Source organism: Lissotriton vulgaris, chromosome 3_1 (assembly GCF_964263255.1).
Source record: "Lissotriton vulgaris chromosome 3_1, aLisVul1.2, whole genome shotgun sequence".
NCBI lineage: Eukaryota > Metazoa > Chordata > Amphibia > Caudata > Salamandridae > Lissotriton > Lissotriton vulgaris.
This window is the reverse complement of record NC_141689.1, coordinates 1,155,994,206-1,156,013,607: the sequence shown is the minus strand read 5'-3', so window position 1 is coordinate 1,156,013,607 and position 19,402 is coordinate 1,155,994,206. Positions and strand designations below refer to the sequence as shown.

General features: G+C 46.6%; 1 protein-coding gene across 1 annotated transcript in view; it reads left to right on the top strand.

Annotated features, from left to right (window-relative positions):
• LOC147727605 (thioredoxin-like) overlaps nucleotides 1-19,402 on the top strand; it is a 43,827-nt gene that overhangs the window by 20,753 nt on the left and 3,672 nt on the right. Inside the window, exons 3-4 of the mRNA XM_086961640.1 lie at nucleotides 8,822-8,881; nucleotides 10,090-10,155. Coding sequence (XP_086817766.1) covers nucleotides 8,822-8,881; nucleotides 10,090-10,155 — 126 coding nt within the window. The remainder of the gene's footprint in view (nucleotides 1-8,821; nucleotides 8,882-10,089; nucleotides 10,156-19,402) is intronic.

Below are 19,402 nucleotides of genomic sequence, written 5' to 3'. Positions count from 1 at the left end.
CTGATAACTCCCAACAGTGTCGGAAACCACAACTGAGTCTTCCACAAAGGTGTGCCCAAGACTACAGAAGTCTCCTGTCCACGGAACTGGGACGCCACTCTCTGAATCGGAGAGAGGGGGGGGGGCATAGTTCCTCTGTGCTCCCCAATGTTGAAGGAACGCATCCGTTTCCATCGCCATTGGGTCCGGCCTCCAGCTAAAGAACCATGGGAGGTGAGCATTGAGGCGTGAGGCAAAGAGGTCTATCCCCCATGGACCTCGCATATTCATGATCTCTACAAAAGCGAAGGATGGAGTCTTCAATCGCTGAAGTCCCGCAGGAACCTGGAATTCCAATCTGCTATTTGAGTGAGCTTGCCGGGCAGATATTCTACTACTACTACTACACTGATCTTGTGGTCCAGGCAAAAATGCCAAAAGTCCCTCACAATGTTAGCCAACAATCGGGATTTCTCCCTCCTAGGTGATTGATTATACCACTGAAAAATTGTCTATCCTGAGAAGGATGCAACAATTGTTGTTTACTGGGGAGATCTATTTTATGGCAAAGGAGCCCGCTAGCAGCTCCAGGCAGTTAATGTTAAACCTTACTCGTCTGTGGACTATGGTCGACCAGTGGTAAAGTCGCCACATCTTGCACCCCAGCCCCAACTGCTGGCGTCGGACTCTATAATGACATCCGGAGAGGTGCAGAAAATGGCTCTGCCATTCCATACTTCCATGTTTTCCAACCACCACAGAAGCTTGTCTTGAGCTATCCAGGGACAGGGGAATCAGGTGGTCGTACGAAAACCTCTTCTGAAGATAATAAATCTTGAGGCGCTTTAAAGTCCTTTAGTGAAGGGGACCTGGGAATTTATGGCTTGAATAGAAGAGGCAAGAAGCCCTACAGTCCTCACTAGGACCCTCAACGAGATCAACTGCTTCGACAGAGTGGATCGGATCTCTCTCTTTATCGATTTGATCTTGGTCATGGGCAGGAGTAACTGAGTGGTGGCTGCATTTATCTGAAACCCCAGAAAGTCCATCTGTTGACTTGGGGTGGTCACCGATTTTCTTGAGATTTATCACTAATCCTAACTCCTGGAGCAAGGAGGTAGTCTACCTTAGATGTGTGAGCAGAAGGTTCAGATCCTGAGCCCGAATTAGCATGTAGTCGAGGTAGACTATCATGCGAACCCCTATTTACCGCAAACTAGTGACCACAGGCTTTAGTAGCTTGGTAAAAAACCAAGGAGCTGATGACAGACCGAAAGCAAGGGAAAGATACCTGTACCCTTGCTCTTTCCAGTAGAATTGGACACATTTCTGCTGGGAGGGGCAAATGGGAACCGTGAGATGAGTCTTTCAGGTTCAGCCCGACCATCCAGTCTCCCTCCAAAAGATCTCTCAACCGATGGATGCCTTCCATCTTGAAGTGTCTGTATACCACAAAAGGGTTGAACTCCCTGACATGTAAAACTAATCTCTGACCTCCTCCTTTCTTTTGTACCAGGTAAACTTTGCTGCAAAACCTGCCGGGAATGAAGTATCCTACGGCAACATCTTGCTTTGCCAAAAGCTCCTGAAGCTTGGGAGTCGATAAAAGCTCGCTCTTGTAGAGAATGGAGGGGCCACCTGGCAAGGGGAGTCTATTAGCTCCATCTGATAACCCTGAACAGTGTGGATGACCCACGCATCTGTGGTTAGTCCAATTCATCACAAAATGTAACCATCTGCCCCTGAGGGGGAAGCAATGGAAAGACAGTCGGACATACCTTATGTTTGGGCATCGATGTTCTTATAACCCCTGTTGACGCCTCTGTTGAATCATCCACGGAAGCCTTGGGACATGGAGCGGTAGAAACCTGCCTGCTCCAGCTCCTGGGTATACCCTCTGCGCCATGGGGTGAATCCTCGCTGGGGACTTGGGTTGGTGTAGCGGACAGTCGAGCGTCCCCTGTCACGACCGGCCCTGCCAGAGACTGGGTGAAAAACCCTTTTGAGCGATGACTGTGACTTTTCCAAGGATGCAAAAGTGCTGACAAATTTCACTATATCCTTGACTAAACCCTCCCCAAAAAGCTGACCTTCGGCCAGAGGGCCTGGTTCGGCCGCAGCCAACTAAACTAGTTGCGGGTCGATGCGCAAATGAACAGACTTGCACCTTTCGGACGAGAGGGCGCAGTTGACTTTGCCCAGGAGACAATCGCCCTCAGAGTCCACCCCACCAGGACCTCTGGGTGAATAGCATCCCCAGTCTCTTGTGCCTGAAGGACCAATTCAAGGATTTTTGCCAGGGGACCTGCAACATCCAATAACTTATCCTGGCATGCCCTGAGGGCGCGATCTATGCCCTTCTTTGGATTCTTCTTCTTTTTTAAAAAAAGTGGTCATAGAAGTGTCAATATCGGAGTAATGGCCAACTTGTGAGCCAGTCAGGGCGAGGACATTTGGATTTAGCTCCTAACTTCTTTATCAACGCTCTTGCGCAAGTGTCTGCATATATTCAGCCACTTCTGGAGCGGGAGCCCAGTCTGAGCATCGGGGGATGGACAATGTCCGAATGGTCAAAAGAGAAGGGGGAAGGTTGGACTGGTGGGGAAGAGTGTTTGAGCTTCTTGGCGCGTCTGCGTGGTCGGGAGTCTTGACAGGAGTCCATGCCGTGTCAGTAGCAGTAGGTGGAGGGATTGAGAAGGTAGGAACGGGAGAAGGGTCAGGAAGATCCCCCTTGGCCTGTTGTTTGAAACTACGCAATTTGGAACAGACGTAAACATGAGGCCAGGTGGCTCTGGGTCGGGAAGCGGTGGGGGGGTGGTCTTATTATCAGAGGGAGCAGGGGTATTACTAACTAGTTGTTCCAGGCATTGTGAAATGAGCAGTACTTCGTCTTTTCCTGCATGAAGGAGCTGATGGTGGCGAATCCTGTTTATATCTCAAAGTTTCTCCAGAGAGAAGCCAAATTTTACAACCCATAACTCTCCATGCGAACACGTGTCGGTCGGGAGCAAAGCTAGGGCAGAGGGGGCCTCTCGGGTACCAAATATAACCCTTGCTGATAGGACTTATGGAGGGTGTAAAAACCCTGTATGCCTTTTCAGCACAGGGTCTCCAAAAATTAAAATTCTCAGCATCTGGGAACTCTGGAATATACGCAACCAGCGCTGAAGGAAAATAGGTTGCCTGAAGTAATGGGCCTGTACTGGCTCCGCCGACTGCCTGCGGAGTATTATCTCCAGAAGCCAGCCCGGGATATGCGTCTGTCCAGCTCTTGAGTGAGGGGCTGCACGCGTGCACACATATGCAGGCCCCTGAGACGCACGCAGGCTTCCTGATCGGGATTCCAGCGTGCACCTCACTCCCTGAAAAGGGTGGGGGGGGGGGGGGCGCAATCCACGTCAGCGTGTGAAGTGTTCCCAGGCAAAGCTTGCGCCTGGAGTACAAAAACATTAAAATTTAGCAATAACGAGACAAAATTAAACACAGAAAACCAATGCCTAAGTATAGTGCAACACACGCTGGGGGGAAAAGCATGATTGTGCATGCCGGTCGCGGCGCAAGAGCGCTACAGCACAATTAGGCACAGATTGTAATCCTACACAACATTAGATCAAATAAATCATAAATCATGAACTCTCAATACTAGAAACACAATTAAAACATGAGCAAAATAATAAGCCACTTATCTTGACTGCGGAGCTGCAAATAGAGGAAGCAAAGATGGTGCCTCATTATGTTTTATGTTAACCTCATGTTATTGGTTAATTAAGGAAGCATGGTTCAAAGCCTCATGGGAAATGTAGTTTTGTGTTTACTTTTTTTTTCTCATTGGCTGCTGTTGAGTAGTATAGAAATAGAGAAAGCATAATCTGAGCCTTCGGTCCTGCCATAGAATCATGGGTGCTTCCTGGGTATTATGTCCCTATTGGTCATTTATTAGTTTGCATCACACACCACTTGAATATTGAGGGAATTTGTGTTTCCCGTTTCTAAACAAATATTCTAGATTTGATGGAGGATTAATTGGAACATGGGTCTTATCTATACACGCTATGACTTGGAAATTTAGCAACCCTGTAAATTTCATTTTATTGCCTTGAATTTATTTTGCATTTCTGGTTAAGTATATGTAGCAGCTGATGTGAAGAAGCATAGCATGTAGAAATCTACGGAAAGCACACTTTCAGAAACCCCACCAGCAACTTCAATCGCACCCTGGTAACGCCAGAGACTAAAAGGTATAAGGAGCACAACATCTGGACATGGGTGGAGATAGAATTGCCTCAGATTACTGCTTTCTAGATGTGACTTTAAAGAGCAATGATCTTGAATATTACAGCACTGCTTAGCCTGGATTTATCAAAAACTTCCTCAGTTTGATTGAAAATGGTCAGCCTGACTCCAAAAATCCTCTCCTATCTCTGCCTCCTTTCAAACTCCAGTAATGGGATAATGGGAAAGTGGACCCTATATCTGCCAACAATTCTGATAGCAGAGGGATTACAACTACCATACAAATAAAGTTCTTGGGGGGGCAACGGAGACAGCAGTTTACCCCCAAAATTAGCTAGTTCTTTAGAAGCTATTAGCGAGCCTATTCCCTGTGCACAGGGTGGGAATAATGGGGATACCCCTGACCTGTCCGTCACAGGCCATAGGGTTATCCATTTGCTATCTTGGAATGTGGCTGGGTTGCAAAAAAAATGGTCCTACCGGAATGGAATGTGTTTATCGAGGTTCGATGTATGCATGTTCCAAGAAACCTGGAGCTTGCTCCCAGCGCACAAATCCGGTTATGCAACCTTTTTCCTTGCCTGCATTAAGCTGTGGGAAGGGCAGACCGGCGGGAGGCTTACATGTCTGGGTAAAAATTGGATTGAACTGGGATGTTACCACCCACGAATCAGCGAGTAGGGATATTTTACACCTTTCATTTGCAGGGCACAATAAGGGGAGTAGGATAGATCTATTTAATATCTACTCTAGAGGGACCCCGGGGGATCTAACCTCATTTACATTGTCGACCCTAGAACAGGTATTAGCCAAATACCCCCAACTTCTAAAATCATAGTGGGAGGGGATTTTAATTGTACATTCAAACCCCTAACTAGGGACGATCCCCTGGGCATAGAGGAGGAGGATTCTAGATGGTCTATTCCAGCCCTGTCATTAGCCCCAATCAGAAAATGGTCAGCAAGGGCAATTCAGATCAATGGCCTGACAATGGAATTCAACTTAAGAGCGCTAAATGGCAGGACAACCTCTGACCGCGCTGGAGCGATAACCATTACAGGCTTAATGGCCCGTATAGAATACCTACAACATATTGAATGTCACATTGTGGTGCGATCTAATAGACATGGAGGTAGTACCTTCGCAGGATAGCGACCACAACCCCTTATGTATGAAGCTACGGTGGGGTAAATCAAAGGGAAGTGGGAATAAAGTCTCCTTGAGGACAACCAATGAGGTCGCCCCCTATAACTGCAATCGCAGGCTGAAATGGGATAAGGTTCAATTCCAGGAAGGGAATCTTGAGAGGATTAGGGTGCACGTAGCAGATCTGACTGTAGAACTGGAGGATCTTTAACTGGAAAATGGTAGTGGCCAGGGGCCGTCCTTCTCCTTGGCTTATAAAAACGCAATAGAGAAAGTAGGACAATACTTTTTAATCCAGGGTGAAAGTGGTAGAGTGAATAATAAACTGGTCAAATCCAGTAACCTGTGGTACTCGGACCAGTGTAAGGTAAAAAGGAAGGAGTTAACAGTTGCCCTGCTTAAAAAGAATCCCTCACTAGTTAGAGTGGCTAGGAAGGATTATGGGAGGGAATAAGTGTTGGCCAAAGGAGAGTGGGAGGAACAAGATTGGCAGGATCTTAAATCCGCAGCCAATAAGAATGCCACGCTGTTCTGGGAACTGATTAACAAGGCTAGGCAGCAAAGCAGGCAACCTATCGTTAACCACATAATAGAACAACAATGGTATTCCCACTTCTCTGCACTGTATGGCGGGATAGAAGTGATATGTTCACCTCCCTTAGACCCGATATTAGGGCCCAATCCCCACTGTTGTTTGAGGAATCATTTCTGCCCCCTGAGGTATCATTGGCCATTAGACATCTGACCCCGAAGAAGGCAGCTGGCCCTGATGGGATACCAGAGGACCTCCTTTTGGACGAACCTGTAGCCTGGGCCAGACTCATTGCCTTAATAATGAATTTGATCTCCAAGGGCTACCCTGTGCCAGACTCGTGGAAGGGAGCAGAGGTGGTAACTGTATATAAAAAGGGCGCCAGAGATGACCCTGCCAATTAGACCGATCAGTCTGATGGACGTGATCCAGAAGGTGGTTGGCAGGGTAATCCTCTCCAGGGTGGGTGTCTGGATGGAAGAGGAGCATGTCCTTTCTCCTTTCCAAGCAGGGTTTCGACAAAAGGTGGGCAAAATGGACCAGGTCTTCAGTTTTTTTGCGATCTGTTGGAAGGCTGTGACCATCAACAAGGGCAGTCCAGTCCCTACCTGGCATCCATAGATCTCAAAACAGCGTTCGACCTGGTCCCTCGTGCAAGGCTGTGGGATATCCTGGAGAAGATGGGCTTTCCAGGGCTACTTTTGGGATTTATTGTGAAGCTCCACGAGGGGAATTATGTGAGGATTAGATGGGGCACCCAGGGACAACTGACAGAGGGTGCCCGTGAGGAGCTGAGTCCGTCAGGGATGTGTTATGGCGCCGACCCTGTTCTCCCTCTTTGTGAACGGAGTGGTGGACCACCTTAGGGGGAAGCGGCAGATGCGCCATCCCTGGCGGGGGGAAAAACACCTACCCTACTCTTCGCAGACGACACCATCTTGATCTCTAAATCCCCCACAGGCCTTCAAAAGCTCTTGGACCATTTTAGTGTGTTTTGTACTGACAGAGGCCTCACCATCAACACCTCTAAAACAAAGCTCATGGCCATCACACCCTCCAAGAGATTTAGGAACAATATTTCGCTTAATGGTGTCCCCTTGGAGTTGGTTGATTCCTTCGACTATTTGGGTGTTAAGGTAAATAGCCGGATGAATTGGAAAGATCACTTGGCCAAAATGCTATTAAACCATAAAAGAGTCTCAGGGGTGGTCTTGAGGGAACAGCGGGAGTCGACGAGTAAACCTGTGGCACCGACTATCGCAATCTATGAAGACCAAGTATTACCGGCTGCCCTATACGGTTCCGAGCTATGGGGGTTCGAGAACACAATGGAGTTAGTCGCATCTGAAAACAAGTTCATGAGATCTGGTGGCCCTCCCATTTTCCACCCCGCTAATCCCACTACAGCTAGATTTGGGTAGGCGCCCCCTTAAAGACATGGTGCGCTTGCACCCACTACTTTTTTGGGTGCGACTGAGAAGGACCCGGGCGCTCCACAACTATGCAGCAGCTCTAGATGAACTTATTCTGCTCAATACGGGTAATAAGATCAAGTGGCTGTGTAATCTGAGGCAGCTGGTTGTGCAACTGGGCTTGAGTAAATCATAGATGAGCCAAACACCGCCTCCCAAGTTAGTGATCAAGAAGCTCTATTGGGACTGGGTCCAGGAGATGGCCACATGCAGAGGTGCAGGGGGTCCTCTCTCTGAGCGGTTCCTCTTGATCAAATGGACAAGGAAACTTTAACTCTTCCTAGACTTCATAGGGAAACCTCTGGATAGATCACTTTATCTAAAACTTAGGCACGGGACCCTCCCGGTGAATGATTTCACCTCCGGGTGGAATAATCTAGGTGGTCTATCAAAAGCCTGCCCTGGTTGTGCAGCCCCCAACGAGTCTGTGGCGCATTTTCTCTTTGCCTGCCCGGCATATAGGGTTGCCATGAAGATATGGTTAAAACCATTATGCAAGGGGCTGGGCCTTAGGTGTCATAAAATGGCCCTACGGGTCCTCTGCACCGACACGTCCTCTACTGCTATGGTGTGTGGGGTAGCTAAATACTTGGGTAGTGCATGGCAGACACGTTTGAGGAGGGCCAAGCCCACCCCCCATTCAACCTAACTGCCATATGGCCCCCTGGTAAGATGTTTTCATGGTTCTCATGTATCTGTTTTTAGTGTATATTTTATTGATTTTAGAATTTGGTGGGTTCTTGTTTTTTTAATCATTTTAATTGTATTGTATGAATTGCATACTTTGTGATGGAATTTTTTTATCGAATAAAGTACATCTACGTATAATGTAGCCATTGTGTAAACCCCAATGCTTTCTGGGCCAGCTTTATAGTTTGCAGTTACAGCCTGAAAGGAATTGGTGGTGCATGATTGTGGGAACTGGCCTTTTTGCGACGAGTTGTGATTGTAACAACCTTGAACAGTCACAATTGTAGATTCTATAATTGTGTATCACAAATTTAGGTCGCAAAAACGAGCGATTTGTAGAAGGATCCCATTGCAAATGGCTTTCATACATCACAAATAGCCACTTTTTAAGTTGCAACACCATTTGTGACCAATTTGCGAATCGCAAAAGCTCCATACATCTAGCCCCTGGCTCTTTTTCTGAGTGTACCGTAGCTTTCTGCAGTAGGCCGACTGTTATTTCAACAAGAATTTTACCACATCCGTTATGGAAACTGATGTCCACACTTGTTAAGCTGAAGCTGGTCTCTTCAGGTATGGTTACAAATCTGCCAAATACCAAGCTTCCCTTTCAGTGTACAAAATTGTGACACCATGTCATTGAACCCTTGGTAATCTATTTAAGGTTCAAAGAGTGGTACATTTCCATGTTGTGCGATTGTGTTTGAATTCCAAAGGATGTTTGCTGGCTTTGAGTTACAACGTTAATATGTGACATTCACTTTTGCAGAAACTCAGCAACGATTATCCGGATGTAGTCTTCCTAAAAGTGGATGTGGATGATGCTCAGGTAAGGCACTCAATAGTTCTTCCTTTAATCTCGAGAGCCCCCGCCCAGTTTATAAATTGATGTTTTTGAGTGGTCTGCAGCAGGCCTAATTAGATAAAAGTGGTAATCCCTTTCCAAATAAGTATACTGGTACACTTCAAGAGGTTGTAGATCATAACAAACTATCACTTGCCTTTCACTTCAGTGTGGCCCAGACTGGTTTTGCATCATAACTCTATATTGATAGTATGTGTCTATGCTCTGAAACCATATATACATGCTATCAACTGTGCCCCAAAATAAGCTTTTGTACCCAGGAAGTGTGGGCCACCTCTATATGGGAAGTGTTTATTCTAAATTACAGTTGTGGGAGGTATGGGACCAGCAAATCTCAGAGAATTTTGAGGCACCAGTCTTGGTGCTTACTGGCCCTTTATAGGGACGAGTCCTCAATTGAGTGGAACAGCCTGAAATGGACCACATGAACATGTGCAAACGGTCCAGCATTATGATACACCTATTCTATTGAGCGGCACAGTCTTTAAACATATTTCAGTTAAGAGAAAAAAATATTTTGAATGGATTTGGAATATTTGGACCCTGTGATACAAATAGGCTTCAAACTGTTATTTTATGGGTAAGAGATTCTGCTCTTATTCCATCAGAATATCGTATAATGTTGGTGAAAGTATTAGCCACTATGTCTCCTAGTAATTCTTTCACGATCATGGTTTTATTTTTGGTCTATTCCTCTTGTTTACTTGACCTCAACGGAATTAAGGACACACTTGTGGATGAATCTTTGCTTTAAAATATTGCAACTCTTGTGCTAAATCAAGTAAAGTCATTGTTGCTAGAGTTCTAACTAAGGGTGTGCAAAATTCGTGCATATTTTGGTGGCCTTACTCCTAAAGTCAAAGCCATCACCCAGCCGTATATTTTAGCACTAATGCATCCTCGTGTCACTTTTTGAGACCAGGACGTGTTTCATGCTAAAGCATGGCAAATAACAAAAGCACCACGAACAGTAGCCACAACCTACCTGTGGTTCGCATCCATTCCAAGTAAACTATACATCGAATGAGCCATTCGCGGTTTAATTTTTACAAGAAATATCGTGTAAAAATGGCATAATAAGCGAGATTCCTAAAATTACACCAGCATAATTAAAATTTGGCCCAGGTCTCGTTCGAACTTGTCAGTTGCTTATTTCTTCATTTTCCTTGCAGGACGTTGCACAACACTGCGATATTAAGTGCATGCCGACATTTCATTTCTACAAGGACAGCCAGAAGGTATGCATGTCTGTAAATAATTGTGCTAACCATGTATTGATATGATATATCGGCTTTGTGACAAAATCAATTAAAGTGGAAGGAAAAACTCCAGCATTTGCTAAAAAAAAATATATATACATAGTAAATTTGCCTCAAATAACCATCTTACTGTCTGCCACAGATTTGTCCTATCAACTGGATTTTTGCTATTTACATTTTGAGTGGTTACTGATTTCTTTACCGTAGCACAGGTTTGGGAGGGGTAAAGGCTGCAGAGGGGAGCGTTACTGGTAAGATCTTACAAAGTAAAATCAACTGTTGCTAATGGGTAACAGGACTCAATTTTGCATTAGGTTGTAAGTATTGGCATTCAGACCCAAACCGCCTCTATTCGCACCTATTACTGCACCCGGAGAATCTACTTATTTCCATATCGATAATGGCTGTCCAAAATCTCATTGAAGTTTGTGACCTGTGTTAATTTAAAGACCTAGTCACCCTCGCCATTTAATTTCACATTCTTTCCTTGCAGTCAAGCGGTGTCGCCAACTGAAAGGTTTCACATACTGAACATTCCGCTGATCTTAACAGAATTCCTAAATGGATACCACCTCGTACCAGATACTGTTACACTGCCCAGTTTGATAGTTTTTGTTTGCTATTGCGAGGGTTGACCTACTGACTTTTTACAGCTTGGTGGGATTTTATTCTTGACCACAGCTGATTGGATTTTGGGCGAGGATTAACATGACAGAGCAACCCAAACATCCATACCCTTATTTATTGACACCAGAATTCTGTAAATGAGGTGAACTCATTGGCACTTAACCCTTGCCTGCTTCCGTGTTCCTCAGTTTTAGACCTGTATGACTTATAAAATTGGGCCATAAACTCTGGGAGTTAACACACAGGGAGTGGACTACAGGGTCGCTTGGGGCAGGGGAGAGGTTTGAAGATGGAAAGTATGTACATACTTACATTTTTTTTTTTTGTCTGAAGCTAAATCGTTTAACCTAATCAATATTGCGACTGGCTGGGTTTTATGGCCGTGTCTTTTGCCTGGAGTACACTTACCAAACTCTATTCAAGTTGATTATTTTGCATGTGACCCTGTAAGACCGCTTACGGCTCCTCGCCCCCACCTTCCCATAGAACACATCCATTTTCAGATCCAGCCCAACCCCAGAGCGACAGTGACCTGTGCAGGGCATACCCTGGACAGGTCACTGGGGTGGTAGACAGCTAAAGAATTATGATGGATTAAACCCAGATCAGTTGACTGGGGCTGAGTGTTTGATTTCCTCAAACTCTCCGTCCATCATCCCCGTTGGTATCGCTTTGTCGCCCTAAGTTGGCAGGGTATGCCCAGACGTGGGTCCCTTGCTCACTTTGCCACTGGATTCAAGATAGCCTGGCTGATGAGGGTTATGAACCTGAAACCGGTCCCAGGATGCTTGTTTCCGGTCCAGGGAAGACATGGCTTGGCAGTTCGGGCTGGACTGTTCACATGAGGCACAGGGTCAGACTGATTTGCATATGGCCATGTCTGAACTGGGGTGCTGGAGTGAGCTAAAGAATGATGATGGATTAAACCCAGATCAGTTGACTGGGGGTGAGTGTTTGATTTGCTCAAGCGCTCCGTCCATCATCCCCGTTGGTATCGCTAAATTGACTTGAAGGCTGTTCGTGCTTGGAAAGGTCTGGGAGGGCTGCTGCCCATAGTGACCTGTGCATTGCTTGTCAGATCACCTCTTTGCCCCAAAAGGACTAGGGTGGCCTCAGTAAGAACTGAGGAAACTGGTAGTGCCTGTACACCATTCCCCTAAGTAGACTCTGAAGTTAATAAACCAGTGAAAAAATGGTTTGCCAGTGGCTGAAGACCATGTACGCTAGCCATGGCCATATTCTTAAGTTTCTGCTCTCTTGCTGAATAGGTTTGAGCCTTCGAAAGGCACACCCCTAAGATATGCCTGTACATCTCCTGATAAATCTGATTTCATTCTTGCTTGCAGATGGTTGACCACACGGTGGAGAAGTGTGGCTCACTGGTTAGAGCAGGCAGACCCTGAAGCAGAGGTCAGACCCGGGACCAGGGTTCAATTCCCGACGCGGCAGGGTCTTGAGCTCAAATGTCCCTGGACTCGATAATTCTCGCTTCGGTGCCTGACCTAATCATGGGTTCACACTCTGCAACTCTGGGCATTAAGCTTGCTTAATCACCACAACGGCCCCCGCGGCGGGATGCCTGGCTTTCACCTTGGGGATGCCCTGTAGGGGCTATCTCACAGGGAAAAGCCAGGACGGGTTCCCAAGGCAAGCGCGGAGATACCCCTCCGGGGGTCGATTCAGGCGCTATATAAGAAACATAATAATAACTGCTCGCCCCAGATAATAGTAGGATGAAGCTCAGCACAAATCACATTTAGACACACCTTGACAATCTGGAATGACTTGAGCCACAGAGAATCGTTGTTCTTCCAGAACGGTCAGCAAAATCTTGTTGGCCATGTTGTAGAAGGCATATGTATACCTGCCCAGTAGACAAAATGCTTTGATGGACCACAGTGCTAGCTGGAGAAAATATCTGCTTTAGAATGCTCCAATCGTTCGGCTTCATATTCAGGTTGTTGAAGGAAATTAATTTGAGTTTACCTTGCTTGTAGAAACCACCAGAAACCCTAACAAGATGGTATATAGGGAAATCTGCATTGATTGGCACTGGTTTGTAGCGCCAAGCTACTTACCTAGTCCCTGGCGAGCAAGAACAAGAATTAGACCAAGTGCCCATTACATTTTGGGAAGGGTTCATTGAACAAAGTGCTCCAATAAGCCTGCCTGGGCTGCAAAACTACATTAACCAGTTGTCTGCTAGTGGTTTTCCCCTCCTGTGCTGGAAAGTAAGATTTATCATTGTTCATGACCAGGTCAGCTCATCATAAGCACAGCACCACTGTGCCTCGTGACGAGCTGAGCTGAACCCTGGGCTGCTGGTGCTGACCCAGGTGATCCTCATTCTGCTCCAGACACTCCACTCTATGAAAACGTCGCCTACAGAGGATTCAGCAGCGTTTAATGCCCTCATTGAACGGGCGGCTAAAAACCATGACGTCCAGCTCCATGCTGATCCCATTGACGTGGACTTTCTTTTTGATACCTTTTCAGTCTCAGAAAGAACTGTCAAAACTCTACCTATGTTAAAAGGTGTCTTAAAACATGCCGGGAGATCTTTAAGGAGCCTACCAGAGCTAGGGTGATAAACCCTAGGATTGAGAACAAGTATAAACCAGCGCCTACTGATCCTACTTAGACCAAGGACAGTTGCCTTTGGACTCTTGTTGTTTCAAATGCCCGGAAGAGGGCCAATTCTCAAACAACGGGTGATGCTCCTCCCCCTGACAAAGAATCTAAGGCTTTTGAGGCATCAGGGAAAAGGGTGGCAGCCGAAGCGGCCAATATCTGGTGCATTTCCAATACACAAGCGCTTCTAGCGGGGTATGACAGGGCACACTATGACACACTGGAGACCCTGTTGCAGCACTTGCCAGACGAATACAAGGAGGCAGCTGAGATGCTCATTCAAGAGGGGAAGCTGATATCCAATGCTTCAATTAAATGTGCACTGGACGCGGCTGACACCGCGGCCAGTGCTGTCAACACTAGTGTCATGTTGAGACGACATGCCTGGCTCAGAAGCCAGAGATACAGACCACCATTCTTAATCAGACAGTAAATCCAGATAATCTCTTTGGCCCAGAGGTGGACACCACCTTGGAAAAGATTAAGAAGGACACTGAAACTGCTAAGTCCATGGGGGCCTTGCAGTCCCAGCAATTCAGGGGTGGGTCTTTTCGTCGCTCAAGCACTAGAGGTGTTTCCAGAGGCCAGCTCTCCCAAACCACGCAACACTACAAAGGCAACATGCAATCCACATACACCAAACAAAGTCGAGGTGGATATCGTGGTAACAGCGCCAAAGGCAGGGGTCGTGGAATCAACAACTCCAGATCCTCTGCCACCAACAAACAGTGACGCCTTGTCACTTCCCCCCCGACCACGCAACACCGGTCTGGGGGGGACTTCAGCAGTTCCTGCCGGTCTGGAAATCCATCACCACAGACATGTGGGTCACACAGCTCATACAGTACGGTTATTGTCTGGAGTTAACATCCACTCCACCCAATTTGCCCCCAAGACACCGTCCTATGTCCGACGAGCACTTGCACTTATTGCAGCAGGAGGCCATCGTCATGCTGCAAAAAGGGGCAATCGAGCTTATGCCTGTAGAAGAGGCACAGGAGTTTACTCACTGTACTTCTTGATACCAAAGGAGGACGGGTCCCTCAGACCCATACTGGACCTCAGAACCCTCAATCAGTAGATTCTATCGGAGCACTTTCATATGCTGACCCTGCAGCAAGTACTCCCGTTGCTCAGTCAGGGGGATTTTCTCGCAACTTTAGACCTCAAAGACGCGTATTTTCACATTTCGCTGCACCCATCACACAGAACATACCTCCGGTTCACCATCCAAAACCAACATTACCAGTTCAAGGTTTTGCCTTTCGGGGTCACAACGGCACCCAGGGTGTTTACAAAGTGCCTGGCGACGGTGGCAGCGCACCTAAGGAGACAAAACATTCACGTCTACCCTTATCTGGATGACTGGCTCATCCAGGCAAAGTCAGCCCAGCAGTGTGCTGCCCACATGTCCTACACCATTCACCTTCTTCACGATCTGGGATTCTCACTGAATTACCCAAGTCCCACCTGCAGCCTGCCCACATACAGCAGTATCTGGGTGCGACGATAAACACTCTGGCAGCCACAGCACAGCCAAATTCAGTGAGGGTCAACAGCATTCAATCGCTGATACGATTCAGACCCCAACACTCGCTTCCAGCGCGAGTGTTCATGCAGTTGATAGGCATGATGGCCTCCTGAATCTCCATAGTCCTGCACGCAAGACTACATATGTGTCCGCTTCAGGAGTGCTTGGCACGTCAGTGGACTCAGGCTCACGGACAGTTGAAAGACCTAGTGTTGGTGAGTGGTCGGGCATACAACTCTCTGTATTGGTGGAATCCACAAACCTTTGCAAGGGACGACCGTTCCAAGAGCCTGTGCCACAGATCATCCTGACGACGGACGCTTCTCTCCAGGGATGGGGAGCTCATGTACTCCATTACACTGTGCAGGGACTATGGACACCACAGCAAAGGAAGATGCACATCAATGTTCTGGAACTGATGGCGATCTTCATGGCACTAAAATCCTTTAAAGTACATCTGTGCAACAAGGTAGTGTTGATCCGGACGGACAACATGACAGTCATGTACTACATGCAGAAGCAGGGGAACAGCTCAACCTGGCGATCTGGCTCCTGAGGTCTTAGAGTTTGGCTACCTCAACTTACCTCCTGACTGTATGGACATCATCCGGGGGAGCATGCTATGCTGCGAAGTGGAAGCGGTTTGTCATTTATTGTGCAGGCCACAACATTAACCCGCTGGATGCATCTATTCAAAACATCATTTGTTATCTTCTACATTTGTACAGATGTAATCTGGCCTATGCTTCCATTCGCATACATTTATCCGCAATGGCTGCTTATCTCCAAAACAGACAGCACCTTTCACTTTTCAGGGTGCCTGCCATTAAAGCCTTTCTGGAAGGACTCAAACGAGTCATTCCTCCACGGACGCCACCAGCTCCGTAGTGGAACCTCAATGTGGTCCTCACCAGGCTGATGGGTCCCCCTTTTGAACTACTGCATTCCTGCGAGATTCAATTCTTGACATGGAAAGTGGCTTTCCTTATAGCGATTACGTCGCTACGACGAGTTAGTGAACTCCAGGCACTAACTATCCAAGAGCCATTTATTCAAATTCATTCTAACAGGGTGGTGCTTCGCACTAACCCTAAATTCCTTCCTAAGGTAGTGTCTCAGTTCCATATCAAACAGACTATAGAACTACCTGTGTTCTTCCAAAATCCAGAGTCACTGGCGGAGAGAATGCTCCACACACTTGACGTCAAAAGGGCCCTAATGTATTACATCGATAGGACCAAGGATTTTAGGAAGACTAAACAACTTTGTTGCCTTTGCGCCACAACACAAAGGTAACCTCATTTCCAGGGCTGGCATAGCCAGGTGGATTGTTAAATGTATTCAGATCTGCTATCAGAAAGCCAAGCGTACTCTCACTATTCCACCACGGGCCCACTCCACCCGTAAGTTGAGGGCCTCCATGGCTTTCCTTGGAAATATTCCTTTGGAAGACATATGTAGAGCAGCCACATGGTCTACCACACACACATTTACAAAAGATTGCTGTGCTGATGTGCACTCCAAACAGCAGGTAGCTGTAGGGCAGGCTGTTCTAAAAACACATTTCCAAACTGCTGCAGCTGGCACGGGCGGCCGCCGTTAATGGAGGGACTACTATGTATTCTATGCACAGATATGAATTCAGCAGCCCACATGCCTCGAACCGAATATGCTACTTACCAGTATGCATCTGTTCTTGGCATGTAGGGCTGCTGACATTCATATTGCCCACCCTCCTCCCCGGCGCCTGTAGCGGCTGCAGCATTCACACATACTTTTAGGATGGTCATCATGCACTTAGTTTCACTCCATCTTGGCCACAATGGCTAAAAACAATCTGAGTCGATGCCCATGCGCACTGTAGTCCAGGGGAGGAGCCACCTATCTCGTGATACTTCGACTCTTCCAGGACAACAATGTGCGATCATCCGGACCCAACACTAGGCGGCGATCTATGCACAGATATGAATGTCAGCAGCCCTACATGCCAAGAACAGATGCATACTGGTAAGTAGCATATTCAATACTCCTCTGGAGATGGCACCTGTGGAGGTGGCTTGAACAACAGAACATCTTTCTTGTCGCCTGCTGCCTGACAGAATGCCTGAATGCCAGAACTGGTAAATTAATCCGATAACTTCTGGTAGATCACGGGGCATCTACATCCCAAGGTGGTACAGGACATATTCGATCAGTGGTAAAATCCCATGATGTATCTTTTTCCAATGGCAAGCGCACAGTATCCAGTTTACCACTTTGGAGTTTCTGCAAGCACACTCTAGGAGATTAATTCACACTGGAAGGCTTACATGGTTCCCATACCCCCTGCCAATCACTACCACCTCTGCCCAGAGTTCTGAAGACCAAGAACATTTGGGCCAAAGTCCTCCTTATTGGACATGGAGAGATCGATAACCAAAGCTTGTGACTTATCAGACAAACGTGAGCCCCTTCTCTCTGCAACAGGGAGGGGGTCTCACATCCAAAATGCTGCAATTTTCATCGCTATTCATATAGATTGAGCAATAGCAGTAAACAGCATTTTATTTGCCGTCGGAAGCGATAGATTCCATATTCCCCTTCCAGGAAATCAATCTATGCTGGAACAAAGTACTAACGTGGTGTGGTGTTTGAAACACAGACCCTTAGTCTTTATCCCAGCAAGGCCTTGCAGGGGATACAGTAAAAGGTTATTAGCCTTTTCGATCTTGATACATTTGCCAGACCAACTGTCATTGTTCAGATCACCAGAAGTATGTGAAAGATCTAAACATTTGTGTTGGAAAGTGGGTTATTGGTAGGGGCGAATGTAGGTCTGCCACTGGCAATAAGGCCACTAACACATGATAGGACTCCGCATAAGTCTTAGAAAAGTATTCCTTTGCTCAACCCTTGGTAACGTGGCTGCGAACAGACAGGCTTAACTTCAAAGACAGGTATGTAAAGCATTTAAAAACACCATTTCAGTAAATAATTAAAACGCCACACAAAATAAAAATCCAACACCAATTTATAAAAATAGGTAATATTTTTATCTTTTAAATGACACCAAAACGAAAATAATCCACTGTAGGGAACCAGAGATATGAATTTTTACAGATTAGTCACTTTCTAGTGCTTAGAAACCAACCGTGCCCCTTTAAGTCATTTCGTTTTCTCTGTCAGGGACACACCTCCGCAATCCAGTTGAACTAAACCCTTACAAATCCACTGGTACTCCAGGCTTTGAATTGTTTGTGGGGCTGTTCAGGTGAGCACTGTTAACCTGTAGCTTTCAGGGAGTTTCCACTCTTGAGTCTTTTGGCAGCAAGGTAATCCACAGGGCTGTAGTTTCAGAGGGTGCAGTCTTCATAGGTCATGCCTTAGAGTTCCTTGCACACAGCAAAATCGTCAGCAGGGCACTTCTTGCTTCATTCAGTTTCAAGCCGCAGATCTGGAGGGCTCTGCCCCTCTCAGATACTTATTCAAAATTCTCTAGGTCAAGCACCAGGTTACTGCTGACCAATGAGAGCAGGGCAACTCCTCCTAGTTATGACCACATCCGGTGGAGTGTGGCATTTAGTTTGTCCCAGAGTGCATCATCCTTCTAAATCCATAATGGCTGATTTTCCAGCAAGGAGGTAAGAGCTGGCTAAACACACCCCCTGGGATATCTCATTTCCATGGACCATCCCAGTAACATCTGCGAATTCCTTTCTTAAGCCTAGTCCTGACTCTGGGTCACTACAGTCAAAGTGGACTAAAACCCAGGCCTCCCCTCTTGCCTCTAAAGAGGTAGTTTACGACGCCACCTCCTGGCCTGGCATTCTTATAGAACAGATCACTGCACTCCCAGCAGCCTGGCTAATCCACTTCACTCTGACCAATCAGGGCAGACCACTGAAAGGCTGAATTTGGACTCACAAAGTCTCATAACTTATTGTATGTACACTTTAGGAGAAATTCAACAGTATATCGTTGGATTTAATACAACCATTCTGGGAAGTCTTTGAATGGTCCGGCTAGTCCTCTCCTATCAATATTTATTAATCAATCACTTACTACCATGTTCACCTATGGGCCATGGGGTTTGCAATGGGGAAAATGACTTGCCCAACTTTTGTAGCACCAGGGCTTATAAAACCATATTTTATAAGTATTTCCCTAATTTCTACCGGACCCCCACCCCCCTGTGCAACTAGGGGAGACTTCAGGGGTTCTGAATCTGCAGAAATATTGCAGATCACCCTTACCCAATTCTTCCAGCATCAAAGTCGAATTTGAGCACCTCTTTAAGACAATGTGGGGAGTGAAATGTAAAATTTCACTTTAACCAGGCTTCTAAACTCGTTTTAGAAGGGCGCTGCTTATAGATAACTGATTCCCCCCACCCCTGGAATACCTAGGGGTGACCCTGGGGATCCCTAATATGCAAAAACATGGTAGGTTTTTAATTTT